Raw genomic sequence first — 26,297 nt, 5'->3', positions numbered from 1 at the left:
TAGAGCTATTTCCAACAATTCAATATTGCAATATTTCAACGGTGTTTATTTCAGTGACACCTTACTAAAACTGAAAGGAAACACAACCAGTCATCCAGAAAGCAGTTTTCATATTTCTGCCATAAGAGAGAGTAAACACAAAGTTTACGGCTAATACAACACAAATCCCGATTGAACCTGTAGGGACAAAAACTGGATGTTCAAACTGAAACCCAAAGTCAAATTGAGACTGCCTCTCCTCAATCGGTTCCATTTGTCATGACTTTTTTTTAATTTTATTATGCCAGTATTTTAACTTTTACTTTCAATTCTATCTCAGGCAACCTGACGCTATTTCTTTATTGTGTCATGTCGGGTCAGGGCACAAGGTTTATACTTAATTTATCCAATTACAATTGGATGGAAAACCTGTTTCATCCATTATCTGCAGAATAAATTAACATAATTTACACCTATACGAACGAAGAAGCTCACAATACAAATGACGATCAGACACTGAGTTACGCCACTGATTAAAACATATTTTGTTGGACTGAACTGGCTAATCAAAGGACAAAGTCCAATTTTATTGTGTTTATCCTGTGGCCATACTACATAACTATTACTTAATGCTTAAAGGCGCGATTGGAGTAAAAAGAGATCCGCTTTTATCAGCATCCTGGTTCACCAGGGTTTACATCTTGGAATCTGGCTGCTTCTTAAAAATTGCTTTGAGTATTAAAGTCTATGTCTTGCCGCCGGAATTCAACCACTGCCCATTACTTTCAAAACACCTCGCCAATCATTCTCCAAGAGGCGTGAGCTTTGAGACCAATGTATTACAGTAATGACGGATGCTTAAACATTGCAGGTCTCCGCCAGAGAATTTCACTCGCTGCAGCAGCACTACAGAACAAGCCGAAATATCAAATTATACAAATCTTATCTCCTTGGAGTTTACCATTTCCCGCTTTAATGTTGATAAAATTGCGCATTCGCTAATGATGTACCGTGCAAGGATAGAGGGATACGGATAATAGACGAGCTCTGTGACTTGGGGGGGGGGGGGGGGGTGCTTGAGTAAAGCCTGGGTACTCACTGAAGGCGGCTACGGCCAGGGACAGAGTGACAACGATGGAGCTCCAGGACACCCACAATGCCTTCCTGCGGTAACTCTGGGCTTCGTGGGGTTTCAGCTTTTGACTGCTTTCCAGTAAACCTGGGGGGGAGAGGTGAGGAAGAAATAAATCTTCTTGCACGCTTTTAATGATTATCTGGTTCTCACTGGTGCTGGCAAGAATCCATCTCAGTTGAAGGGATTATTGGTGGCAGGCTGATTTTTTATTGTTTGTACACACACACACACAATGTTTGTATTCGTGGAATCTTAAAGCAATGGTGTTAAGTTTCCCAGACTGAATGTTTGATAAATTTAATCATTCCTGCCTATTTTTTTCGCCAGTTTCAAGCCGTCAGAGCTGCAGACAATTGAATTCAGCATAAAAATGCACCAAGTGTTAAGATGGGATACATTTAATAGCCAAACTTGCAAAATAGTCTCAACAATTATAAATGTGTTCTGTTTAAGCGCAGACTGTGACCACTTTTGATAACTTGCAGACAAAAGTTTGCATCTCTCTGATAAGTAATCGGCAAGTCATTTCTCTGATTTGGCTTTCTGCTGGGCTGTTCTCAGCCCGCTGGCTCTGGTGTCAGAGCTCGCAGCCTCCCGCCCCAGGCTTTGGAACAGCAGCGGATCACACACTCACCTCTGTTCTCCACCAGATCGCCTGACTGCGCGCTTTCAGTTATTCTCATTTCGTTGCCTTTCTCCATCTTGAACTCTTCCTTCTGCTGACTGGATGCCGAGGAACAATGGCCGTTCCTGGCTTCGGTGGCCGGCGGGTTGTAGCAAGAGCTTGCGAGATCTGGAGGCGAGCCGTCCATGGGTGAAGTACGGAGAATGCCTCACACTGACGAGATGTCTGGACTGAGGGAGAAAAGGAGAGAGGGGGTTAGATTTAAACGCGAGCTTGCGTACCCGATTCATCAGCACCGAGCTGCAAACTGGAAAGCGGGTCGTTGACGAGCAGTCTCTAATTAAAATTCAGAGCTTGGTCAGATCAGCTCTGAACCACTTTCTGATTCTGTTTCAGATATATGCAGCCGCGGCAACCAGCCATCAATACTAACCTGCAACAAGAACAAACACATATAAATGCACATTAAGTTGGATCACTTTCAGCCCGTATATCTGCTAATGCTTTTAGCACAAGGCAACTGAGAATATATTTTCTTTTTAAACTTAGTCTGCCTGGCAGAGTGCCGTTACGCCTGCAACGCTGGAATTTATGTAATCCAAGGGGCGGTCCTTACGGTTAGTTCCACATCTTAATTTTCGGTAGGAACACAATATAAAATCGTATTTATAACAGGCGGTGCTCGGTGGCGCCGAGCGCAAAACAATAGAAGGCGCTTGATATTATTGCTGGTTGGCATCAAAGGGGGGAAATGAATTGCTTAGGAATTTAAGCGATCATTGAATTTTCCGTCCAGTCTGTGAGCCCGAGAATTGCATTAAACAAAAACTCCTGTCCACTATAACGAGTTTCGGAATGGATTTGTAAATCCAGAAGGATTGCGTTACAGTAAACTATCGAACACACGCTGAATGGTTTTGGTACGCAGTTACCGGTTTAGCATTTCTATTCTAGATGGCTTGATGCCAATTGCACTGCAGTCTTTCGCGAGGTCCGTGATCAATTCTAACTCTTATTCAACTGTTAGGTCGCAATTTAATTCCCAGGCCAGGTGATGGATTACTTTCTTCGTGTGCTAGAAATCACACTGGGGTTTTACTTTTATCGTGTCCTCAACAGTAGTAAGCAAAGCTTTTTCAAAATACGTCATAATTACAGTCTGAATGTTAAATCTGTCTGCACATAAAAGGCATCTGCAGAGAAGGATCTTTGGGCTAAACTTTGGATTTTGGTAATAGTCTGATATCTAATTTAGTAGGAATGCTTAGTCCGTAGATGTATTTGTCTAGATTTCCTAGAGATGTAATGGCTTTAACTATGGTAAATTACACCCGTGAATAAATACAGTAGCACAGATTTACGTACTAAACTATTTGATCGTTGGAGCTAAATTATTGGTAGGTCGGTAGGCACTGTAAATTGTTCCTTGTGTGTAGGCAAGTGGTAAAACCTAGGAGGAGATGATGGGAATGAGAGGAGAATAAAATGGAATCAGTGTAGGAGTAGTGTAAATGAATGTTTGTCCATAAGAGGGGACCCTTGGGCCTGTTTCCCTGCTGCATAACTTATTAAACTTTACTAATGTGGCTTGAATAAATAAGTCATCTATAAATTAGATTAATAGTGAATCTCTTTTTCCTTGTAGAGTTGTAGAGCAATACAGCACGATACAGCCCAACAAGTCCATGCCGACCAGTCACGTTGTCCACCCAGCTAGTCCCAATTGGTGGCCCTACCACCCTTTTACTCTTAATGTATCTATAGAACCTCCTGGGATTTTCCTTAACCTTGCCTGCCAGATTCCTCTCTTTGCCCTCCTGATTTCCCTCTTAATCTTTTGATAGTCATCAAGGGATTCACTCATCCCTGAACTCCTAAACCTAATGTATGCTTCCTTTTTCTTGTGAATGCTGCTTCACAAAGAAGATTCTGTATTGCAATACAAGAGAAAACAACTGAATATTAGGTTGTGTATAAAACGTGTTATTGTTTATGGTTAGTCATCAGGTCACATATCATTGTTTCATATTTAGGTCATGCTTAATGCATCCTATTGTCTGTATGTGGATTCGTTTTCAAGCACAATGTCAGTGTGAAGCAATTCCTGAAGGGATCACAATGTGTAAAAGGCACAGAATGCCTTTGGACAACAATTGAACATGAATGTTCTGAAAGATTTAGTAAGCATTCTCTTCTTGGAAAACTATCTGATTTCTACCATTCCTCTGTGTACCACAATAAATCCTGCACAGTAATGATTTGGAAGTGTGATGATAGAAATTAGAATACTACAATGAGATGAAACACAGATACTGTGGATATTGGCTGCTATGTTGGCTCCTTGTAGAAAAAAGCAATGTTTTGCACTACAATTTTTTGTAATTCAATATGCAACCAATGGTTACTCGACTGTTCTTTATGGGGGAAGGGGAGGTGTTGCACCAGGTTGATTGTATGTCAGAAAACATCTGAGTTGGGCTCTGCACTGGCTAGCATTTGGTTGAATATGTTGAAATACTCATGCCAAAAGCTTATCATTTGATCATTAACTTTTAGAAACTCAATTTTGATTTCTTAGGAGTTCAGTTTAGAAGTGATTAAAAGTTGTAACACGTCCACAAATATACACTGTAGGGTAACATTGGGATGGTTTTAATTTGAAAATTCTACTGGGCTTCTGCTAATCAAAAGAAAAATATTGTAGATGTTGGAAATCTGAATTAAAAAAAACAAAAAAAGTGCTGAAGTGCTAAGCATCTCATGAAAGGTCATTGACCAGAAGTGCTACCTCCATTTCTTTCTACACCTGAGACTTTCCAACATTTTCTGCTTTTTAAATTGTGCTTTGTCAAGTTCATGGAACAAAATGGCATTCTGTCTCCTCGTACCATTATAAGCATGCCCACATTCCTTTACCAATTAAAATAAAGATACTGATCACGGTAAAAGGTCAAATCCAGACTCTGGAAGAGTTTGTGTTTTAACAGAGTGTGAGTGACTCAACCTTAGATATAGAGAACAGCACAGACCACTTATCAAAGCCTTGTACGGTTCCAGGAAGACTTGCTTACTCTTTACCCAGCACCCTTGCAATACAGAGAGCAGAATTGTGGAGCTCATATTTATCAACAGTGGCAATTTCCACCTGACCTTGCAAAATATGCCTTTTTTTTACAAGAGCTGTCAATAGTTTGAGGCCAGCATTCTATAGTAATATCAGTCCAGAATCCAGAAAATCGATTTTTTTTCTTAACTTTAATGTTTCACAAAAAGAAAACTGCATGCCATCTCCAAGAGCCATGGTCACTAACTCCCCTCCACCTCCACCAACTACACCTGACCCCAAACTTCTCCACCCCTAACACTACCACGTACCCTGATGGAGTAGGATTTCCAGTACTTCAGCATTGAGTATCAAAGTTGGCAAGTCATGTTGCAGCTATATAAAACTTAAGTTAGGCCACATTTGGGGCATTGTGTGCAATTCCAGTTGCCACATTACAGGAAAGATGTGGAGGCTTTGGAGAGAGTGCAAACAAGGTTCACCAGGATGTTGCCTGGATTAGAGAGTATTAGCTCTAAGGAGAGGTTGGACAAACATGGATTGTTTTCTCTGGCACATTGGAGGCTGAGGGGCAACGTGATGGAAGTGTATAAAATTCCGAGAGCCACAGATAGGATAGATGTCTTTTTCCCGGGGTGAGAATGTCAAGTACTAGAGGGCATAGGTTTAAGGTGAGTAGGGGAAAGTTTAAAGGAGAATAGCAAGGCGGGTACCTGGAACATGCTGCCAGGGAGGTGGTGGAAGCAGATACAAAGCAACATTTATGAGGCCTTTAGGCAGGGGATGAAGGAATATAGGCCATGTGCAGGCAAATGGGATTAGTTTGAATTGGCATCGTAATTAGCACAGATATAGTGGGCCAAAGTGCCTGTTCCTGTGCTGTACTGTACTGTTCTATGTTCTATATTCTTTGTCCTATGTGCAGGTATTAAGTCTTACACTAAGTTCATTATCAACTATTATTTCACCAAAATTTGTGTTTTTCAAGTCTAACATCTTCAAGTTTGTCTAATCACAACTTTTTCTGTGGAATTTTCCTATATCAGGCAATGATTAATCTTCTCCTGTGAGCAAAAATCTGCAGCACTTCTTCCAACCTGGACTTTTGCATTTGGTGCTCACAATGTGGTCTTCCCGACATTGGTGACACCAAGTGTAGACTAGGCGACCATTTTGCAGAGCAACTACGCTCTCTCTGCCATCTTGAGCTTTCACTTGCATGGTGTTCCAACTCCCCTTCCCATTCCCACACTGCCTGTCTGTCCTCAGCCTTCTCCACTGCCACAGTGAAGCCAACCACAACCTAGATGCAGAGCACCTCATATTTTGCCTGGGGAACCTACAGTCCAATGATATGAACATTGAATTTTTCAATTTCAGGTAACCCACTCCCTGTGTTCCTTTCCCACTCCCACCAGTCCAACCAAGGTCTCTGTCTCTTTGTTCACTTTTCTTTCCCCCTCGTTACCTAGATTATCATTTTCCCCCACCTGGTTCCGTATGCCTATCATCTGCATACCTGTCTATGTGGGTTTCTTTTTCCTCGGTTCACCTTTCCAATCCCCTCCCCCTCGGTTACATCTGCCCATCATCCCTCCCTTAATGGTTCCACCTATCAGCTACTAGCCTGCATCTACTCTTCCACCTCCCCGCCATCACCCAGCTCCATCCCTTTGCCTCCACAAATGCTGCTTGAACTGTAGAGTTCTTCCAGCAATTTATTTTTTGCTCCAGATTCCAACATGTGCGGTCTCTTGTGTCTCCAAAAATCTGCTGATTTTTGATTGTTGAAATACTTGGATTTCCAGCATCCAAATTCAGCAGAAAATGCTGAAAATAAGCAGGAGCTGTGATGGCATCTGCGGAGAGGGGATCAGAATTGAAGTTTCAATGTTGTAGTCTTCCATCAAAACTACAAAAGATTAGAAAATAAGCATTTTTTTAAGTTGGAGAGATGGGAGAAAGGTGGAGAAAACAAAGGGAATGTCTGAGTTAACATTGAAGGCTGTTGATCTTACATCAGAACTGGTCACAAACCAAAAAGAGTACTTGTTTGAGATTTTTGAATTGTTTGGGCCTTTCACAGGATTACCTACATGCAGAAGTAGTATCGCAGGTAAATGTGGACACTGAAAATAGATTTTCACATTTACTCTTGAAATGTGGACAATGCTGTAGGTTTTTTATCATCCATAGTTGCCTGGAGAAGCCTTCTTGATCCATTAAAGTTCTTTCGGTAATGGATTTAGTTCAGGCATTTCGGTATACTAACCTTGCAATGATAAAGGAATTGCAATATTTTTCAAGTCAAGATTGTCTAATTTGGAAAGTAGCTGGGGCTGTTGTCGTTTCAATGATATTGTTACTTTGTCAGGACTTCATGGAAGGAAGAGGCTGTCAAAGTCAACTTAATTGAATTATTGAAGTGGAACCTTTAGGTAATGTGCACTGCAGATAAAAGTGATGGAGAGGTGGATATAGAACTATATGTCTAGAAACTCATCCTCAATTGGAAGCATGAAAGGAGCTACAGTATATAGGATCATTAGCGTATTGTACTCTGCTTCCAAGATTCATTCTTTTGATGACAATGAGCTTTATGTACCATTGCACCATTGAGTCCTTTACTTCCTCTCCCCTCTTCCTCCTCCAGAAAGATGGTGATGAGTAGAATACCCACTGGGAGTCCTGTGATGAACCCTCTAGTGTTATTGCTTCCAGGAAGTGCCAATACACAGAAGCTTAATACGTAGGGTAAAACAGTGCTGCACAATCATTTTTTGCAGTAGGGCCCAGATTGACAATCTGAGGGTGACTTATGTGAAAAATAGAACATAGAACAGTACAGGCCCTTTTGCCCACAATGTCTGTGCTGAACACAATGTTTAATTAAACTAAATCTCTTCTGCCTGTACATGATGCATATCCCTCCATTCCCTGCATATTCACGTGTCTGTTTAACAGCCTTTTAAACACCATTATTATATCTGCTTCCACCACTACCCCTGGCAGCCTGTTCCAGGTACCTACCACTCTGTGTAAAAATTTGCCCCACCCATAGAAACATAGAAACATAGAAAACCTACAGCACAATTCAGGACCTTTGGCCCACAAAGCTGTGCCGAACATGCCCCTACCTTAGAAATTACTAGGCTTACCCATAGCCCTCTATCTTACTCAGCTCCATGTACCTATCCAACATAAGAGACTGTTGGATTGTATCCGCCTCCACCACTGTTGCCGGCAGCCCATTCCACACACTCACCACTCTCTGAGTAAAAAACTTACCCCTGACATCTCCTCTATACCTACCCCCCAGCACCTTATACCTATGTCCTCTTGTGGCCACCATTTCAGCCCTGGGGAAAAGCCTCTGACTATCTACCCGATCAATGCCTCTAATCATCTTATATACCTCTATCAGGTCCCCCCTCATCCTCCGTCGCTCCAAGGAGAAAAGGCCGAGTTCCCTCAACCTGCTTTCATAAGGCATGCTCCGTATTCCAGGCAGCATCCTTGTAAATCTCCTCTGCACCCTTTCTATGGCTTCCACATCCTTCCTGTAGTGAGGTGACCAGAATTGAGCACAGTACTCCAAGTGGGGACTGACCAGGGTCCTATATAGCTGCAACAATACCTTTCGGCTCCTAAATCCTTAAACTTTCCCCCTCTCACCTTAAGTGCACGTCCTCTAGTACTTGACATTTCTACCCTGGGGAAAAAACGATTATGACTGTCTACCCTATCTATGCTTCTCATAATTTTATAAACTTCTATCAGGTCTCCCGTCAGCCTCTGATGCTCCGGAGAAAACAACCCAAGTTTGTCCCACATCTCCTTATAGCTCATACCCTCTAATCCAGGCAGCATCCTGGTAAACCTCTTCTGCACCCTTTCCAAAGCCTCAACGTCCTTCTTGTATTGGGTTGACCAGAATTGCATAGAACACTCCAAGTGTGGCCTAACTGGAGTTTTATACAGCTGCAAAATGACCTCCTGACTCTTATACTCAATGCCTTGACCAATGAAGGCAAGCATGCCATATTCCTTCTTTACCAGCCTATCTACTTGCATGGCCACTATCAGTAAAATATGAACTTGGACCCCAAGATCCCTCTGCACATCAATGTAGTGCAGGGTCCTGCCATTCATTAACTGTTTACTTTCCCTTTACATAAGATCTCCCAAAGTGCAACACCTCACACTTGTTCAGATTAAACTCCATCTACCATTTCTCTGCCTATAACTGTAGCCAAAATATATTTTGCTTTATACTTTGACAGCCCTCTACACTGTCCACAACTCTGCCAATCTTTGTGTCATCTGCAAACTTACTAACCTACCCATCTATATTTTCATCCAAGTCATCCATATACAGTATATCAAATACAGGGGCCCCAGCACCAATCCCTGCATAACGCCTCTGGTCATTGACCTCAAGCCAGAATAACACTCTTCCACCACTGCACTCTGCCTTCCATGGGCAAGCCAATTCTGGATCCAAACTACCAGGTCACTATGGATCCCATGCATCTTAATCTTCTGGATCAGCCTACCATGAGGGACCTTATCCATGTAGACAACATCCACTGCCCTACCCTCATCAATCACCATCGTCACCTCCTCAAAAATCTCAATCAAGTTTTACTTTACATTTTTCATTTTAACCCTACATAACCAGAATCTGTCATATGTATGAAGGTAAATATGCTAGAACTTATTAATAACCTTATTTCTGTTCATATTATTGCCAAACAACAATAAGCCAAAGATGTTTTTCTATTTTTTATATGCAGGGAAGTATGGTGTGATTTTATGTGTCTGACAGTGTGATTTCCTTGAAATCATGTTTTATCCTTTATCAGACCCAGAGAACTAGTAACAGTCTGGGTCTATAGCCATCAGCAACTCATTGTTAATTTTAAAATATTCAGTAATTAATCGCCGAGAAATTCCGTAACAAAAAGGAAGAAGCTACAGACCTCCTGTGTAATTGATTCATTGAATGGTGCAAAGTCGGATAGACTGGAATGACTTTATGAGTTCCAACAGCACTAAAGATGTGGTGATTACAAGCTGTTGATGGGTATACTTAATTATAAGATGTGCTGTACCTTTATATTGTATAAGGCTGCCAGATTTTGTAAAAATAGCAATTATTTCTTTAATAGTTGGGTTGGAGTGGATCTCCTGTCTACAAGGGTTCCACTGCCATGACTGCAGATCTCGCCTGCTGGCTACTGTGGAATCATTAGGGTAAAGGGATAAATATACCATTAATTAGCTAAAAACATGGCCACATATGAAGTAAATTAAAAACCTCATAAAGATCCTTGATCTGAATTAACCAAAACATTTCTTAAAATGTAGGATAAACCCAGGTTTAAAACTTATTGCAGCAACTTTGAAAGTTAGCCCCTGATCAACCTTGCAATGATCTTTGCACACTTGTCGGCTAAATACTGTCTCTTACTTTGGCTAAATTAAGCTGGTGCTGTTATAGGAATATTCTCTTCATCCAGACTTTCAAAATGCTAACTTAGGTGCAGTGGGTATGTGTATTGTGGAGGGCCATGGCTGTCACGTGACAGCACTGCCCATTACCTGGTCAAAAGACACACCACTGTCAATCAAGGTTTGGGTCCACCCCAGCCATCAGTGCACACCTGACCATTGGTCCCTTTAAGCACCTTTGTACTTGGCTTCGGGCCATTGGCCTTTTGTGATCGATTAGTCGTTGCTGGCACCAATCCATTGGCCTTTTTGAACTACCTGGGCTGGACCCCCCAGCCCTCCAGCACTATAAAGAGTGCCACATGTGCCTGGTTCATCCTCTTTGATTGCTCCGAGGGTTTCACCCTGCTTCATCCCAGGCCGAGGAACCGTGGAACAGCGCTGGAGAGATCATTGGTAAGGTGTGCACTTCAATAGGGTTAGGAGCATTCTAGTTAGTATTCCCGGTAGCGTAGAGCCGAGCCTGCACTGAGTCAAGGGGTGGCGGGTATCGTATTGCTTGTCCTTGATTGTCTGTACCCAGTTCGTTGTGGGCATGTGTGTGTATTTTGGCTAGCTTAGAAAGATATATTTTCAAGCAGATTCAGCAAACAATCCTTTCATTCTGATAGATCTGTAGGTACCAAACTAGCTTTTTGATTATTATGTCTACGTTGAACCAAAGTTCTACCAACATTCAGTAAGGCTGGGTTCTAAAGTGTATGTACGTGTAACCAGCGACTCATATGGTATGACTTATTTGACGGGACCGAATTGGTGATTTGTGGGTTGTAGTTATGCACCGTTCATTTCAGCTAATATTTATTCTGCTAGTCTGGAAAAGACTTTAACCATTGCAGAAACCACTTTGGATAAAAACAAACATTCTGGCCTGCTGTTTTGCCATTCGCTGATTGTAAATTGAGTGAGGAAAAGTATTTGCATGAGAGTTGAAGAACATCCACAGAAAATCTGAACAAAATGATTGACGATATCAACAGAAACTAAAGCAGCAAACTTGCCTTGCGGCAGATATCCATATTCAATGCTAGTAAATCAAGAACTACATAATTGGCACTCAGTTCTGTTTCCTGACACATGAGTAAATGCCACAGGCAATTAAGATATTTATTTACCACAGTCATTATTCAGAAGTCTTCTTTCATACAAGTCTAATGAACAATTGGCATGACATTGTATTAGATTACACTCATATGGCTATAACCCAAGAGGATCCATCAACCGGCAGAGGTTCAATGCCATTAACATTCAGGTTGTCCACACCCACAAGAAATTTTATTTCAAGGTATGTGTGAGATTCCTGGGCAGCAGCCATAACTCACCTGTCTTTCAGCACATCACCCTCCGTAATGTATTCAAACCAGCAAACACAGGCCTGGCTGCGTGGGACAAAAGATACCCATTAAAATAATGGCTGATATTCCTGTGAGAAGTCCAAGTACAACAACCAAAGCCATCTGGCCATCAGAAAATGTAATCGGACTCGCTGCTGGAATGCTGAAAGTTCTACGAATGACGGTCTGCTCTGCACATCACAACATTGCAAGGATTCAACACACATGCCAGAGGTGGTAAAGACCCTACAAGTGAGGAGCAGAAGTAGGAAGAGCAGGAAGAGAGGAAGAAGAGGTTTATCAGAAGGTATGTGAGGAACAGTGCACAAGGCTGCGTGCATTGCCCAGGATGGCTTCATAGCTTAAGGTTTAGTTAGCATCTGCCTGAACAGGATGGTTGGTGAAATGAAACAGGCAAGAAGGTCAGTCTGAGAATGAAGGTAGTGTACATAATTCACAGATGCATAGCATTAACCATTAAAATGTTCTGCTTGTGATCACACACCTCCTTTACTTTCAGGGAGTAATACCTTTTCTGGTTTTATGAAGAGTTCCAGGTTCACTTATAGAGCCTAAAATGGCATGTAACAGTAATCTAATATTCCTTAGGGAAGGACACAAGCCTGATGAATCCACCTGCTCGTGACTTCTGATGGTTTCTGCTCAAGAAGAAGATGATGAATTTCCCTCTCCTGGAATAAAGTGTCCGCATGCTGTCCTGTGAGTTGTATTGAGCTAGAAACTAAAATGTAGCCATTACAACCTGGGAGTAGTCTAGAGACTAAGAAATTATGGATATCACCTCAACAAGAAGGACCGTCCATACCCAGGTGTGTGGCTGGAGCCCTGCCTGCAGAAGATAACAGGCTGCTAACACCAGTACATTAGAAAACTTTAGATGCCTAGATTTGTTGGAAGTATGAGTGTGACTCCCAAAGACTTTTAGTGTAGGACCCCTTAGCTAGAGTCCTACTGACCTGCTCTGGGCTGTTATGGGAGTCATCACTTAAGCCTTCCCTCCTTCTCATGGCTCTGTTGGAGTTGCAGTGGGGAGTCAGGAATTGGGTGATGCACACATATTGATAACACCCATGCATGCTTCACGTGCCCCTGATATGGGTATTCAGTGCACATGGAAACTACTGTGAGTGTTATTTTCTTCTAATCCTATTCTGCAATCAATGCAAAATTATCCGTTTACCCATTGCCTTTTACATTAAGGTTGACATTAGTGTGTTTTTTTTGGGTGATATGTCTTCCAAATAGTTGAGTCCTAAAAAATTTAAATGCTCACAGTTCTTTTGAAATCATCTACTCATAGCGACATTACACAGTAATCATTAAAATGATGCATTTTGGATCAGCTGCATATTTTCCCCACAAAGTCATTTTGTCTTTGGTGACCCAATTATAAGATAAAACTAGTCTTATGGTTGTTTAATTATTAGTTCAACATTCTGTTTTACTTGTTGTTTTCATATTTTCACTCTAATCCATTAGAGCATAGTGTGAAGTAATGGAAAGATATGCAAGTTTTTTTGAATAGACATACTCTGAATACACCATTAATGACTCTACTCTGTTATTAGGTTGGCAAAACATGTACAAGACTTATGGACTTCCACAACCCATGGAATGAGGAAGAACTGTTGTCATGTATTTATCATTGGATGATACGGCTGAATTCAGAGCCAGATCTCCAATCTGTCCTCACAGGAACTTTCGAGAACTTACAAACCCTGTACCCATTGATATAAAGGCCACCATTAAGCTGAAGGCTCATTCCTATTTTGGCTATTGCTAATTTAGCAGACACAATTTACTGGTAATTGGTAATTGATTTATTATTGTCACATGTACCGAGATACAGTGAAAAGCTTTTGTTTGCATGCCATCCAGACGGATCATTTCATCGAGGTAGTACAAAAGGAAAAACAAAAACAGAATGCAGAATGTAATGTACAGTTACAGAGAAAGTGTAGTGCAGGTAGATAAATTAAGGGCAAGGACCATAACGAAGTAGTTAGAGAAATCAGGAGTTCGTTCGTTCGGGAGTCTGACAATAGCGGAATAGAAGCTGTCCTTGAGCCTGATGGTACATGTTCTCAAGCGTTGATATCTTATGGAAGGGGGGAAAAGTGAAAATGACACGGGTAGGAGGGGTCCTTGACTATGTTGGCTGCTTTACCAAGGCAGCAGAAAGTGTAGACAGAGTCAATAGATGGGACGCTGGTCTGCATGATCGACTAGACTGCATTCACAACTCTCTGCAATTTCTTACAGTCTTGGGCAGAGCAGTTGCCATACCCAGTTGTGATGCATCCGAATAGGATGCTTTCTATGGTACATCTGTAAAAATTGGTGAGTGTCATCGGGGACATGCCAAATTTCCTTCTGAGGAAGTAGAGGCACTATTGTGCTTTCTTGGCCATAGCATCTACATGGCTGGACCAGAACAAATTGTTAGTGATATTTACACCTAGGAACTTGAAACTCTTAACCATCTCCACCTCAGCACCATTAATACAAACAGAGGTGTGTACTCTGCCTGCTTCCTGAAGTCAATGACCAGTTCTCTTTTTTTGCTGACATTGAGGGAGAGGTTGTTGTCTTGACACCATGTCACTAGGCTCCCTATGTCCTTCTTGTACTCTATCTTGCCGTTGTTTGAGATCTGGCCCACTACAGTAGTGTCATCTACAAACTTGTCAATGGAGGTAGAGCAGGATCTGGCCATACAGTTGTGACTGTGTAGGGAGTAAAGTAAGGGGCTGAGGACGCAGCCTTGCAGGACATCAGTGTTGAAGATAATTGTGTCAGAGGTGTTGCTGCCTTTCCTTACTGATTGTGGTCTGTACTGAATGGATGAATTTGCCTTTTATTCAATTACCAGTTATCACTGATGAAAAACCTGATGCGTATCAACCCACAAGACAGAAGCACGATAATTAGCCATCATATCATTGTGGCTGAGATGTTGCCAGATCTCTTTTACTACTACAGTAGGACAAAGATCTTGTCTGTGCCGACCAAAAGAAGCACATGTTTTGATCTTATTAATTTTGCCTAAGTAATAAAGTATGCCTTCTGAATACAGCTGTCGTGGAAATTTTTAACAAAGGAATCACTTTCTTGAGTCTTTTGAAAGATATGATTGTTAAAGAAACGGTTATTCAACTCCCATGTATGAAATATTTTTATGTCTGAGGCACATTCCATTGATTCAAGTGAGCAGCAAGCAAGCTTGGACATAAGACTCATTACTGACATATCACATGTTTCAGTTCCCCCATTTAAAATATTAGTCATCCAGATGTTTCAATTTTCTTAATTTTTAGTGTCACAGGCTTTGCTGTAAGCATATATTGTCTGTGCCTAACTGCCCTTGAGAAAGTGGTGTTGAACTGCCTTCTTGAATACAAACTTATCAATTAGGAGAAAGAAAAGGCCACTTGGCACCTTAAGCCTGCTCAGCCACTTGGCAAGGTTATGACTGATACTAACAGTTTGAATCTTCTGGTGAAGGTTCTCCCACAGTGCCTTTGGAGAGGAAGTCCTAGGATCTAGACCCATTAATGATGAAGGAAAGCCAATATATTTCCAAATCAGGATGATGTGAAAGTTGGAGAGGAACCTTCAGATGTGGTGTTAACAATGCCCCATAATACTGAAGCGTGACATCCCTACTTCTGTAATGAATTCGCCTGGAAATAAATTATATCATTCTGTTAGCTTCTCAATTACTTGCTGAAGCTGCAGGAATGCATGTCTCTCTGCCCCTCAGAGTACTGCAGTCCCATTTAGTTATGTATGTTTTTTAATCTGGTTGGAACTGCACTCATCCAGGCAAGTGAAGATTATTCCAACACACTCCTGATTTGTTCTGGTAGATGGTGGCTGGTTCAATTGATTTCCTAGTCAATATGATTCCCAGGATAATAATGATGGAGGACTCAGCAATGATAATGCCATTGAATATCAAGGAAAGGTGAATAGACTCTCCCTTGTTGAAAATAATCATTATCTGACACTTTGCGACATGAATGTCACTTATCAGTACATGACTGAATGTTATCTAGGTCTTGCTGACTGTTGACATAGCCTGCTCCATTTAATGAAGAGGTGAACAATCAGGAAATATTTCCACTTCTGATCTTATAATGGAAGGAAGGTCATTGAATAAGCAGCTGAAGATTGTTGGGTCTACGGCATTGCCCTGAGGAATTCCTGGGGATATTCTCTAACAACCTCTACCAACTCTCGGGCATACTCCCTCTCAGCTGTACAGCATCGGTGGGAGAGGACATACCCACCATTGTGAGGAAGGAGTCTGGCATAACAAAAGGCAAGAATCAGAATCAGGTTTATTATACCTGATATACATCACGAAATGTGTTGTTTTGCAGCAGCAGTACAGTGCAAAACATAAAAATTACTATCAGTTACCAATAGATAAATAAAATTGTGCTAAAGAGGAATAACGAGGTAGAGTTCATGGACCGTTCAGAAATCTGATGGCGGAGGGGAAGAAACTGTTCCTGAAATGTTGAGTGTGGGTCTTCAGGCTCCTGTACCTCCTCTCTGATGGTAGTAATGTGAAGGGGGCATGTCCCGGATGGTGAGGGTCCTTAATGATGGATGCCACTTTCTTGAGGCATCACCTCTTGAAGATGTCCTCAATGGTGGGGAGAGTTGTGCCCATGATGGAGCTGGCTGAGTCTACAACCTTCTGCAGCCTCTTTTGATCCTGCACGTTGGAGCCTCCATACCAAGCAGTGATGCAACCAGTCAAAATGTGCTCTGCCATACATCTATAGAAATTTGCTAGAGTCTGGTGACATACCAAATCTCCTCAAAGTCCTAATTATTCATTGAGGACCACATTTCAGCTTCTTACTTGACTAGTCTATGGGACAGCTCTCCCAATTAGATACTTGTTTACAGGTGCTTGTGAGGAGCAGTTTGCAAGGATAACTGGGCCAGGGCTGACTATGCAGTATCATAGGGACAGGCAGGGATACTAACTACTAAACTAGCAGTGGCTAGGCCATTTCTGTAAGGTCCATCTATCTTTATTCATTTTCTGTTTCAGCAATGGTTTTTGCATGTCATTACTTCCTATAAGGCGAAACCTAACAGCATAATCGACAGTGATGCTTCACTCCCCGATGAGCTTAACGCCTTTTATGCATTCTTTGAAAGGAAAAATAACAACACATCTCTGCAAATCCCAACAGCATCTGGCAACCCTGTGACCTCTGTCTCAGAGGCCAATGTCAGAACATCCTTTAAGAGGATGAACCCTCGCAAGGCGTCAGGCCCTGACGGTGTACCTAGCCATGTACTGAAAACGTGCTGAACAACTGGCTGGAGTGTCCAAGGACATCTTCAACCTCTCACTGCTGTGGTCTAAGGTTCCCACCTGCTTCAAAAAGGGAGCAATCATATTGGTGCCCAAGAAGAGCAGGGTGAGCTGCCTCAACAACTATCGCCCGGTAGCACTCACATCTACTATGATGAAGTGCTTTGATAGGTTGGTTATGGCTAGAATTAACTCCTGGCTGAGCAAGGCCCTGGACCCGCTGCAGTTTGCCTACCACCACAACAGGTCTACAGTAGACACAATCTCACTGGCTCTCCGCTCTGCTTTGGAGCACCTAGACAACAGCAAAACATACGTCAGGCTGCTGTTTATCAATTACAGCTCAGCGTTCAACACCATCATCCCCTCAGTACTAATCACCAAGCTTTAAAACCTGGGCTTCTGTATCTCCCTCTGCAACTGGATCCTTGACTTCCTTATCAGGAGACCACAGTCAGTGCAGATCAGTAATAACATCTCCTCCTCACTGACAATCAGCATAGGCGCATCTCAGTGACGCGTGCTTAGCCCACTGCTCTACTCTCTCTACACTCATGACTGTGTGGCTAGGCACAGCTCAAAGGCCATCTATAAATTCGCCGATGACACCGCTGTTGTTGGTAAAACCTCAGATGGCGATGAGGAGGTGTACAGGAGTGAGGTATATCGGCTGGTTGAGTGGTTTCACAACAACAACGTCCCACTCAATGTTAGCAAGACCAAGGAACTGATTGTAGACTCCAGGAAGGGGAAGTTGGGAGAAACACACACCAGTCCTCATTGAGGGGTCAGCAGTGGAAAGGATGAGCAGCCACAAGTTCCTGGGCATCAACATCTTGGAGGATCTATCTTGGACCCAACACACCGATGCAATCATGAAGGAGGCATGCCAGAGGCTCTACTTTGTTAGGAGTTTGAGGAGACTTGGTATATCACCAAAGACTCTCACAAATTTCTATAGATGTGCAGTGGAGAGCATTCTGACTGGTTGCATCACAGCCTGGTATGGAACCTCCAATGCACAGGATCACAAGAGGCTGCAGAGGGTTGAAGATTCAGCCAGCTCCATTACGGGCACAACGCTCCCCACCATCAAGGACATCTTCAAGAGGTGGTGCCTCAAGAAGGTGGCATCCATCTCTAAGGACCTCCACCATCCAAGGCATGCCCTCTTCTCATTATTATCATCGGGGAGGAGGTACGGGAGACTGAAGACACACACTCAATGATTCAGAAACAGCTTCTTTCCCTCCGCCATCAGATTTCTGAATGCTCCATGAACCCATGAACACTACCTCGTTATTCATTTCTTTTTCGCACTACTTATTTTGTAATTTATAGTAATTATATGTCTTTGCACTGTATTGCTGCTACAAAACAACAAGTTTCACATTATATAAGTAAGTGATAATAAATCTGATTCTGATTCTAGTCATTAAGCCATTTCAAAGGGCTTTTAAGCATCAAACCCTTTGGTTAGTTTAGAGTTACATATAGATCTGGGTAAGGAGATTTTTTGAAGAGCTTTTGCAACAATCCGGAGATACTGTGCCTATCTCCAGTAGTTTCTGATTATTAATTGAATTTAACTTCCCTAGCTGCAATGGTGCAATTTGATAAACTCAGGTTTGATGAATTCAGGTTTGTGGGTCTGGGTTTTTGGATCCCTAGTCTGATAATTTAAGCAACCATATCTGTATCATAGTTTCTGTGTTTCAAATTGTTATGAAACCTTTGCAGGAGGAAGATATGGACAAAGCACACTGTTTCAAATTGACCAGATGGCATTTTCCTTCCAAAGTGTCCCAGAGGACTGATCCAGCCATGAAGATGCCTGATCACTACATTGTGACTGTAAGGGAAATCAACCGCTACCATACATCCACCAAGCTGCACATCCACAAACTGCTTTTCCGGTGCCTGGTGTGAGACTTCACTCAGGAAGTCAAGGCAGAGCAGTATTTCAGGAGATCAGCTTGTGCACTTTCCATGCCAAGTGAGTTACCATCATGCCCAGACACCCAGCTGGCCCATCCCATCTGCACAGAGTTGCCTGAACCTGGCCTTAGCACTAATTTGGATACCTCCCAAAAGCAAGGTATTCTTTAATTCACTTCTTGAAATAAAAGGTGTTGCACAAGAATATAAGAAATGCTGGCAAGAGTAGGTTATAAAACACATCATCTGCTCTACCATCGATAAAATAATGGCTAAATATTTACATCAAGCCTTTGATAGTGCCCAAAAATTTTAATGTCAAATATACACATACACAGCAAGAACACACCTTTTATGATAATAATCCTCTTCATACTAATCGTTAGGATGGCTAATCATAGATAACAGGTAGTATTTATAGGCTTCCACAAGCTGTGTTATAAGAAGGACTCACCCAGTGGGACCAACAGACTTTGCCAAAGGTGGGACTGGGTGGCTGGGGTACAGGGTGTTACTTCAGGGGGTGGTTTGCTCCTTCTGCCATTTATGTTGGGCTTCTATGTGCTCCCAACAAATGGACACTTCATTCTCAATTCTTCCCAAATATTCCTTCTCCATTTTGAGCAATCACAAGGCAGGGACTCCCATAAGTGGTAGGGATGCATTTCCTCAGTCCACCTGGTAAACTGTTGCCAAGTCAATGCTAAGAGTAGAGAGGAGACACAAGACACTGCAGATGCTGGAACCTGGAGCCACAGACAACCTGCAAGAGGAGCTCAGTGGGTCAAGAAGCATACGTGGAGTGAAAGGAATTGTTGGCATTCGGGTCGAAAGCCTGCATTAGGACTGAGAGTGGAGACGGAAGATCAAGAATCTGAATCAGAATCAGACGTATTATCACTGACATATGACATGAAATTTGTTGTTTTGCGGCAGCAGTACAGTGCAAAGACATAAAAAATCTATAAATTACAAATAAATAAATAACTAGTGCAAACAAAAGGAATAATGAGATAGTGTTCATGGGTTCATGGATCATACAGAAATCTGACAGTGGAGTGGAAGAAGCTGTTTCTGAATCATTGAGTGTGGGTCTTTAGGCTCCTGTACCTCCTCCCTGATGGTGGTAATGAGGAGAGGGCATGTCCTGAGGTGAGGGTCCTTAATGATAGATGCCATCTTCTTGAAGCCCCACCTCTTGAAGATGTCCTCAATGATGGGGAGGGTTGTGTCCGTAATGGAGCTGGCTGAGTCTATAACCCTTACAGTCTCTTGCAATCCTGTGCATCAGAGGCTCCATACCAAGCTGTGATGCAGCCAGTCAGGATGCTCTCCAGTTAGATGGCCCGTACGAAGAGGAGAAGGAGAGCAAGAAAGGAGCCCAAGGTGATTGGTGGACTGAGGAAGGGGGAAAAATGACAGGCAGGTTTCACCAGGTGGGGGGGGGGGCCTGGAATTGGGAAGGTAGACGGCAGGTAGATGATAGATGGAGGCAGACAAAGAGAAAGAGAAATAATGAGAGGCAGATAGGAGCAAGGTGCGAGAAGGAAGGGTGAAGGGTGGAGACAACTGCTGGAAGATGATAAGCAGGAACACAAAGAGCTACCAGTGCTGGAATCTGATAAATGCTTGAATAGACAGATTGCTTCAGGACTCTCGAGTCAGACATGCAAAAGATGTGGCCTACTCATCAAAGCTGATGAAGTATGTAGGGCTTCAGTGCTGAAGATATTGGCCTGGGAGAGGATGGCACATTTGCTTCCTAATTACATACTATACCCATATGCTAATTTCTTGTGATCATGTCTTATCTTCTATTCAGCCATTCAAGTCAAAGGTGACTTGCTTTCACTTCAGTTCTGCAGAACACACAGACTTAAGGTCGACAGGAGAAGCACCTACTGGGTTAGTAGGAGGGTAGGTTAGGATGACTTTGGCTTGCTTATCCTGCCTGTCGATATAAAGGATTTTGCAGAGAGAGCATAGATGGTACCTTTCCAAAGCTCTGAGATGCCTGCTGTTAGTAGTCCATGTCTCAGAAGCACACAGGAGGGCAGGGACCACTGTTGCCTGATAGAACCTGAACTTTATGCCAATTTGAGGTCTTGAGCTATGGACACTGTTTTTACACAGTGGCCAAAGACACTGAAGGTGACGGTGAATTTTGCCTTCATTGAGAGATGGGTCCTGAGATATGGGAAAGGATCAGTTATCTCTTGTAACATTCTGTTTAATAGTTGGTCATTCTTGGGGTTGCAGCTATAAATTATTTCAAGTAACACAATATTTAACAAATAATATTATGCCAAATCTTTACAAAATACCATTTAGGTTTAAATTTACTAATGGACTAGAATTGGCTGAACCCATTACAGGTTTAGTGGGAATTTTCCCTGATATGAATGCTGGGGAATTCAGAAGTTTGTTCTTTACTTGGGAAATTGTGGCAGATTTCCGCCAGGAAGCCTGGGCTTGCGCATTCAAGTGGGACTCCCAAACACGCTGACAATTATGACAAAATGTTGGCGGTCTTATGCAGAAACTCAAACATTTCCAGTAAATTTTACCCCACTTTTTTCAACCAAGCTGTAGGGTTTAGAAGAGATTTACTAGAATAGAACCAGGATGGAGGAACTAAATGGAATGTTATTCTCCTTCAAGCAACAAAGGTTAAGAGGAGATTTGATAGAGGTGTACAAATGATGAAGTGCTATTATAGAGTGAATGAGGAGCAAATGTTTCCAGAAGCAAAAGGACATAAACATAAGATATGGGTATATGATGATTAGCAAAAACACAAAAGAATGTACTTAACAAATTGTTGTGATCAGGAGTGTATTGGTTGAAGGTATGGAGAAAATCAACTCAGCTTTCAAAGGGAATTATATAGACATATTAGAAAGGAAAATATTTGCAGGGCTATGAAGAAAAATCAGCGGAGTGGGACCAATTAGGCAAAGAAGCAGCACAGGTATGATGGACCAAATGCCCTCCTTCTGTGCAGTGTCATCTATGATTACATGATGTCAATTTGTTAACATAGATACAGGCTTATGTACTTCCTGTGCCATTCACAGTTATGTTCTCCAGCACAATTCTTGATGAATTGCTAACCCAGCATCTCTCTTGCTGCTATGTTTCAAAATTCCCATTATTTTAAAGAAGTGACACATCAATCTAACTCAATCACCAAATTAGGCAGTGTTATAATCCTGCTGTGTTGCATATACTTAAGATCACAACCCATGGTCTTCCCAACCATATCTCACATTATCTATTAGGCCTATCCACTATTCTTATTTTCTCCTTTGCCTCCAATATTCACACTCCTTGTGATGGTGTGGAGGACAGTGCAGCCGGCAATGACAGTGAAGTCTCTGTAGTTGATATTATGTGCAACTCAGCTTGGTGTACATGGCACCACTCCATTGCAGCTATCCCATTGATCTGTAAAGACAGCTCAGCAGGCGCAGACAAACAAGCTTTGCCGCAGATAGAATTCTTTGGCATCACTTTGTTGTTAGTCTAAAAAAATTTCAGGGAAAGGCAAGCAAATTATGATATATCCAAGATCTGTTGTGGCATTAAATTTAAAAACAGTTGACCTTTAACAAACTATTTTCAGATTAAGTCAAAGATAAGGATAAGTGGCCATCAATTCCCATGTATTTTTAAGAATAAGCACATTCAAAGTATTTTCTGCTTTTATGAAAGTTATGGTGCCAGAGGTCATAAACATAGATAATAAAGATCTCACGTCATAGGCACAGGAAACATTTTCTTATGTGAAAGAGTCTCCCAGGAAAGGTGATATTTAAGCAGAGCAATGAACAAGCAGAATGGAATACTGTGCAATTTATTTGCCTGTGACCTTTCAGAATTTCACTGCTCTGTTCTTAAGAATGCAGCAGGTAACATGACATTTTGAGTTTTTAAGTATTTCTGAAAGTTGATGTGCCTGTTTTCCTGATGTGCCTGCCAGGTCTAAGAACACTGCTGTGGTGTGCACAATGGTCTAAAATTACACTATTAATTAAAATGGAAGAAAGACAGAAAAAAAATGATAAACTACTAGCAAAATTACAGAATCACAGGATTTTCAAATAACTGTATTAAGGGAATAAGATTTTGTGAAAGGGAAGGAAACATAGCAGCCAATTATAGCCACACATGTCACACATGTAATAATAAGCTTTTAATATTTGTCTAGCAACCAATAAGTTCTTAAATAGTACAACAGTTTGATAACGCAGATGTCATGTGCAAAAATGTTTGAAAGGCATTGTACAAAACACCACTTTAATACAAAGTATCAGTCAGCTATAAACAACAAGCATATTTCTGTTAGAGAAAATTGATACTTACCAATGCAAAGAATGTAGAAAAAACTTCATCAAGAGTGTAATATAACAGGGCTTCCAGTCTACCTGGATTTTCAGAAGACGGTTTATGAACTTGAACACAAAAAACTGGTTAGACAAATTGAGGCTGCCGGAATCAATGAATCAGGAAACAAAGGAAGGAAACAGAGAGTCGTGGTAAGCCATTGTTTTTTTTCCCCCAACTAGAGGGTGGTGGTAGTCAGTTCTGGAGCTAATACTTGCTTTTATATAGATTAGTGACTTTATCATGGCATGCAGAATAAAATTTACCAATCTGCAAATGAGGCAAAACCTTGGAATTATGATAAAAAATTAAACAATGGTAATAAACTGGAAGAAGAGATGGGTGAACCAGCTGAATGGACAGACAAATGGCAGACCAAATTTAATACAGAGAAGTGTGGTCATATATTTTGACAGAAGGAAAAGGAGAGACAATAGAATCTAAATGGTATAGTTCTAAAGGGGAGTGCAGGAAAAAGGGAGCTGGTTGTGTGTAAGTATAAATTCTTGAAAGAGGCAGGGCATGTTGTGAGAATGGCTAGAAAAGCACTCTTGGGATTCCTAAATGGAAGTACATATTACAAAAGCTTGGAAGTTATGTTGGTTCTATACAAAACACTTGTAAGCCCACAAGTAGAGCATTTCATCTAATTCTGTACACTATACTTTAAAAAGGATTTAAAGATCCGAGAAAGGGTGCAGAAAAGATTTACCACACTGGTTCCAGGAATGAAGAATTTCAGCCTTAAGGTTAAACTGGAGAAAATGAAGTTGTTTGTCTTGGAACAAAGATGTTGAGGAGGATTAATCGAGCTTCCAGTTGCGTGTCACTGTACTTCTCCATTCTAGTCCTATTTTGACCTTTCTGTCTTTGGCCACTTACATGTTTGCAAAGAAAGCAAATGTTAACTTGAGCAAAAGCATCTCATCTTCTGACTATACACATTACAGCCCTCAGAATCTGAAATGGAAATGAACAATTTCAGATAACCAGTCCTTCCAGTTTGTGTCCGAACTAGCCAATTCTGATGAAAAGTCATCAATCTATAATGTTAGTCCCATTTTGCTGTCTCCACAGATGCTATTTGACCTGCTGAGTATTTCCAGCAACTGTAGTGATTTGTACTTCACTGGTGTAGCATTGTTTTGTTTTATTCTCACTCCTCTGTTCTCGTTCATCTTCTATTTACACCTCCTCCAGACAGATCAACTATGATCCACAAGCTTTCACCACCCTTTCTCAGCCAGCACTTCCACCGCTTGTGTTACTTCAGTGTGTCTTAGTCTCCATCCTAGCACAGACATCTGCTTTGTTCTTTCAATCCCCCACATGCAACTTAAACATGTTTCATTTCTAATTTTTTTCTCGTTACAGTGAAAGGTTATCGATAACCTTGAGGAGGGAATGAAATGTAACAATTTCAAGCCTGTTGATGATACAAAAATAGGTGAAAGGGAATGTTGTGATGAGGACATTGTGATTATGCAACAAGATATAGATAGATTGAATGACTGGATGAAAACCTGGCAAATGGAGTTTAATATGAGGAGGTGTGATGCCATGCACTTTGGTCAGAGGATTATTATCTAAATGGAGTGAGTGCAAATGTGTGAAGTTCACACTAGGTGGTCTAGTGAATGAATCACAGAAAGTTAGCAGGCAGGTGTAACAAGCATTTAAACAGGCAAACAGCATTTTGGCCTTTATTGCAAAAGGGTTGGAGTTTAAAAATAGGGAGCTTTTGTTACACAGTTGTACAGGGTGTCGGGGAGGCCACGTCTGGAATACTGTGCACGGTTTTGGTCCCCTCACCTAAAAAAAGATATTGCAGCATTGGAGGCAATCCTAAGGAGATTCACTAGGCTAATTTCTGGGCTGAGAGGGTTGTCCAAATAAAAGAGGCTAGACAGTTTTGATCTATATTCCTTGGAGTTTAAAAGAATGACACGTGACCTCATTCAAACAAATGAGTTCCGAAGTTCACTGGTTGGAGAGTCACGACCAAGGGGACATGACTACAAAAATAGGGGGATAGTCCCTTAAAATTGAATGCATAGTAATTTCTTCTCTCAGTGGGTAATGAATCTCTGGAATTCTCTGCCCCGAGGGTGGTGGAGGCCGGATCATGAGATAAAACTAAGGTGGAGGTGAAAGAGCAAGGAAGTGAGGGCCAGGGAACTGGCCCAGAAGAGGGGTTGAGGCCAGCATAGATTTAGCCATGATCATATTGAAAGGCAGGGCAGACTTAAGGGGCCTGGTGGTCTACTCCTGCTCCCATTTTCATATTAACATCCCAACACATGTTAGTTCACTTCCTTTGGTTGTTACACAGTATTATCATAAATTTCCCAATGAACCTAGTAATTTAAAGGAGTGCAGGAAGTGGGACCATGGTCAGTTTAAAGAGAACATGGGAACTGGAGCCCTTATTAGTGGAAGGGAGCATGGGAACCAGGGCCTAATGAATTGCAAGGAATCATGAGAACCAGGGACTTGGCAAGTTGGAAGGGAGCACAACAAGTAGTACCTGATGAGCCAGAGGTTGAACCTTTTGGGATTTCCAAATGGTTGGTTAGCAGTTTATTGGCGTTTTAATGCATTGGCCTCGGAGTCGTTGAAATATTTAGTTCACAATCATCTAAGGACACAATAGGTCTCTATTAGTGCCATTACATTATAATTCAGAGCTGTGATTTACACTTGCAGTTCTACTCTCTGTTTTTCTGCATAAAATATCCACTTATACTCCACTCCACATTTTAGAAAATGATCTAGAGCTTTTCAATCTTCACTCTGAAATTTAACAGTTATTAAATGTAGCATAACCACATAAGATGTTGCTGGAAGTTTTCAGTGTTTACATGATTGAATATGGCACATTAACTTTTTAGGTTGAAAACAAACCAATTTACATTTTTTTCTAAATAAAACCTTATCATCATTACAACATTCTTCATGGT

At 41.6% G+C, this 26,297-nt stretch overlaps 1 protein-coding gene across 4 annotated transcripts in view; it reads right to left on the bottom strand.

Moving 5' to 3' along the window:
* tmem163a (transmembrane protein 163a) overlaps positions 1 to 23,430 on the bottom strand; it is a 116,682-nt gene extending 93,252 nt beyond the window's left edge. Inside the window, exons 1-3 of one of the 4 annotated variants that reach the window (XM_052034022.1) lie at positions 23,317 to 23,430; positions 1,749 to 1,969; positions 1,079 to 1,198 (exon numbers count right to left, since the gene is read on the bottom strand). In XM_052034022.1, the coding sequence (XP_051889982.1) occupies positions 1,079 to 1,198; positions 1,749 to 1,926 (298 nt within the window). In that variant the 5' untranslated portion in view covers positions 1,927 to 1,969; positions 23,317 to 23,430. Of the gene's footprint in view, positions 1 to 1,078; positions 1,199 to 1,748; positions 2,124 to 2,172; positions 2,308 to 2,671; positions 2,786 to 23,316 lie in introns of those variants that run through there. The other 3 variants (XM_052033933.1, XM_052033756.1, XM_052033850.1) reach the window with 3 other exon arrangements.
* Between the last annotated feature and the right edge of the window lie 2,867 nt (positions 23,431 to 26,297).

The sequence above is a fragment of the Pristis pectinata genome, chromosome 1 (assembly GCF_009764475.1).
Source record: "Pristis pectinata isolate sPriPec2 chromosome 1, sPriPec2.1.pri, whole genome shotgun sequence".
Taxonomy (NCBI): domain Eukaryota; kingdom Metazoa; phylum Chordata; class Chondrichthyes; order Rhinopristiformes; family Pristidae; genus Pristis; species Pristis pectinata.
Note: the sequence above shows the minus strand (reverse complement) of the source record. Positions and strands in the feature narration are given on the sequence as shown.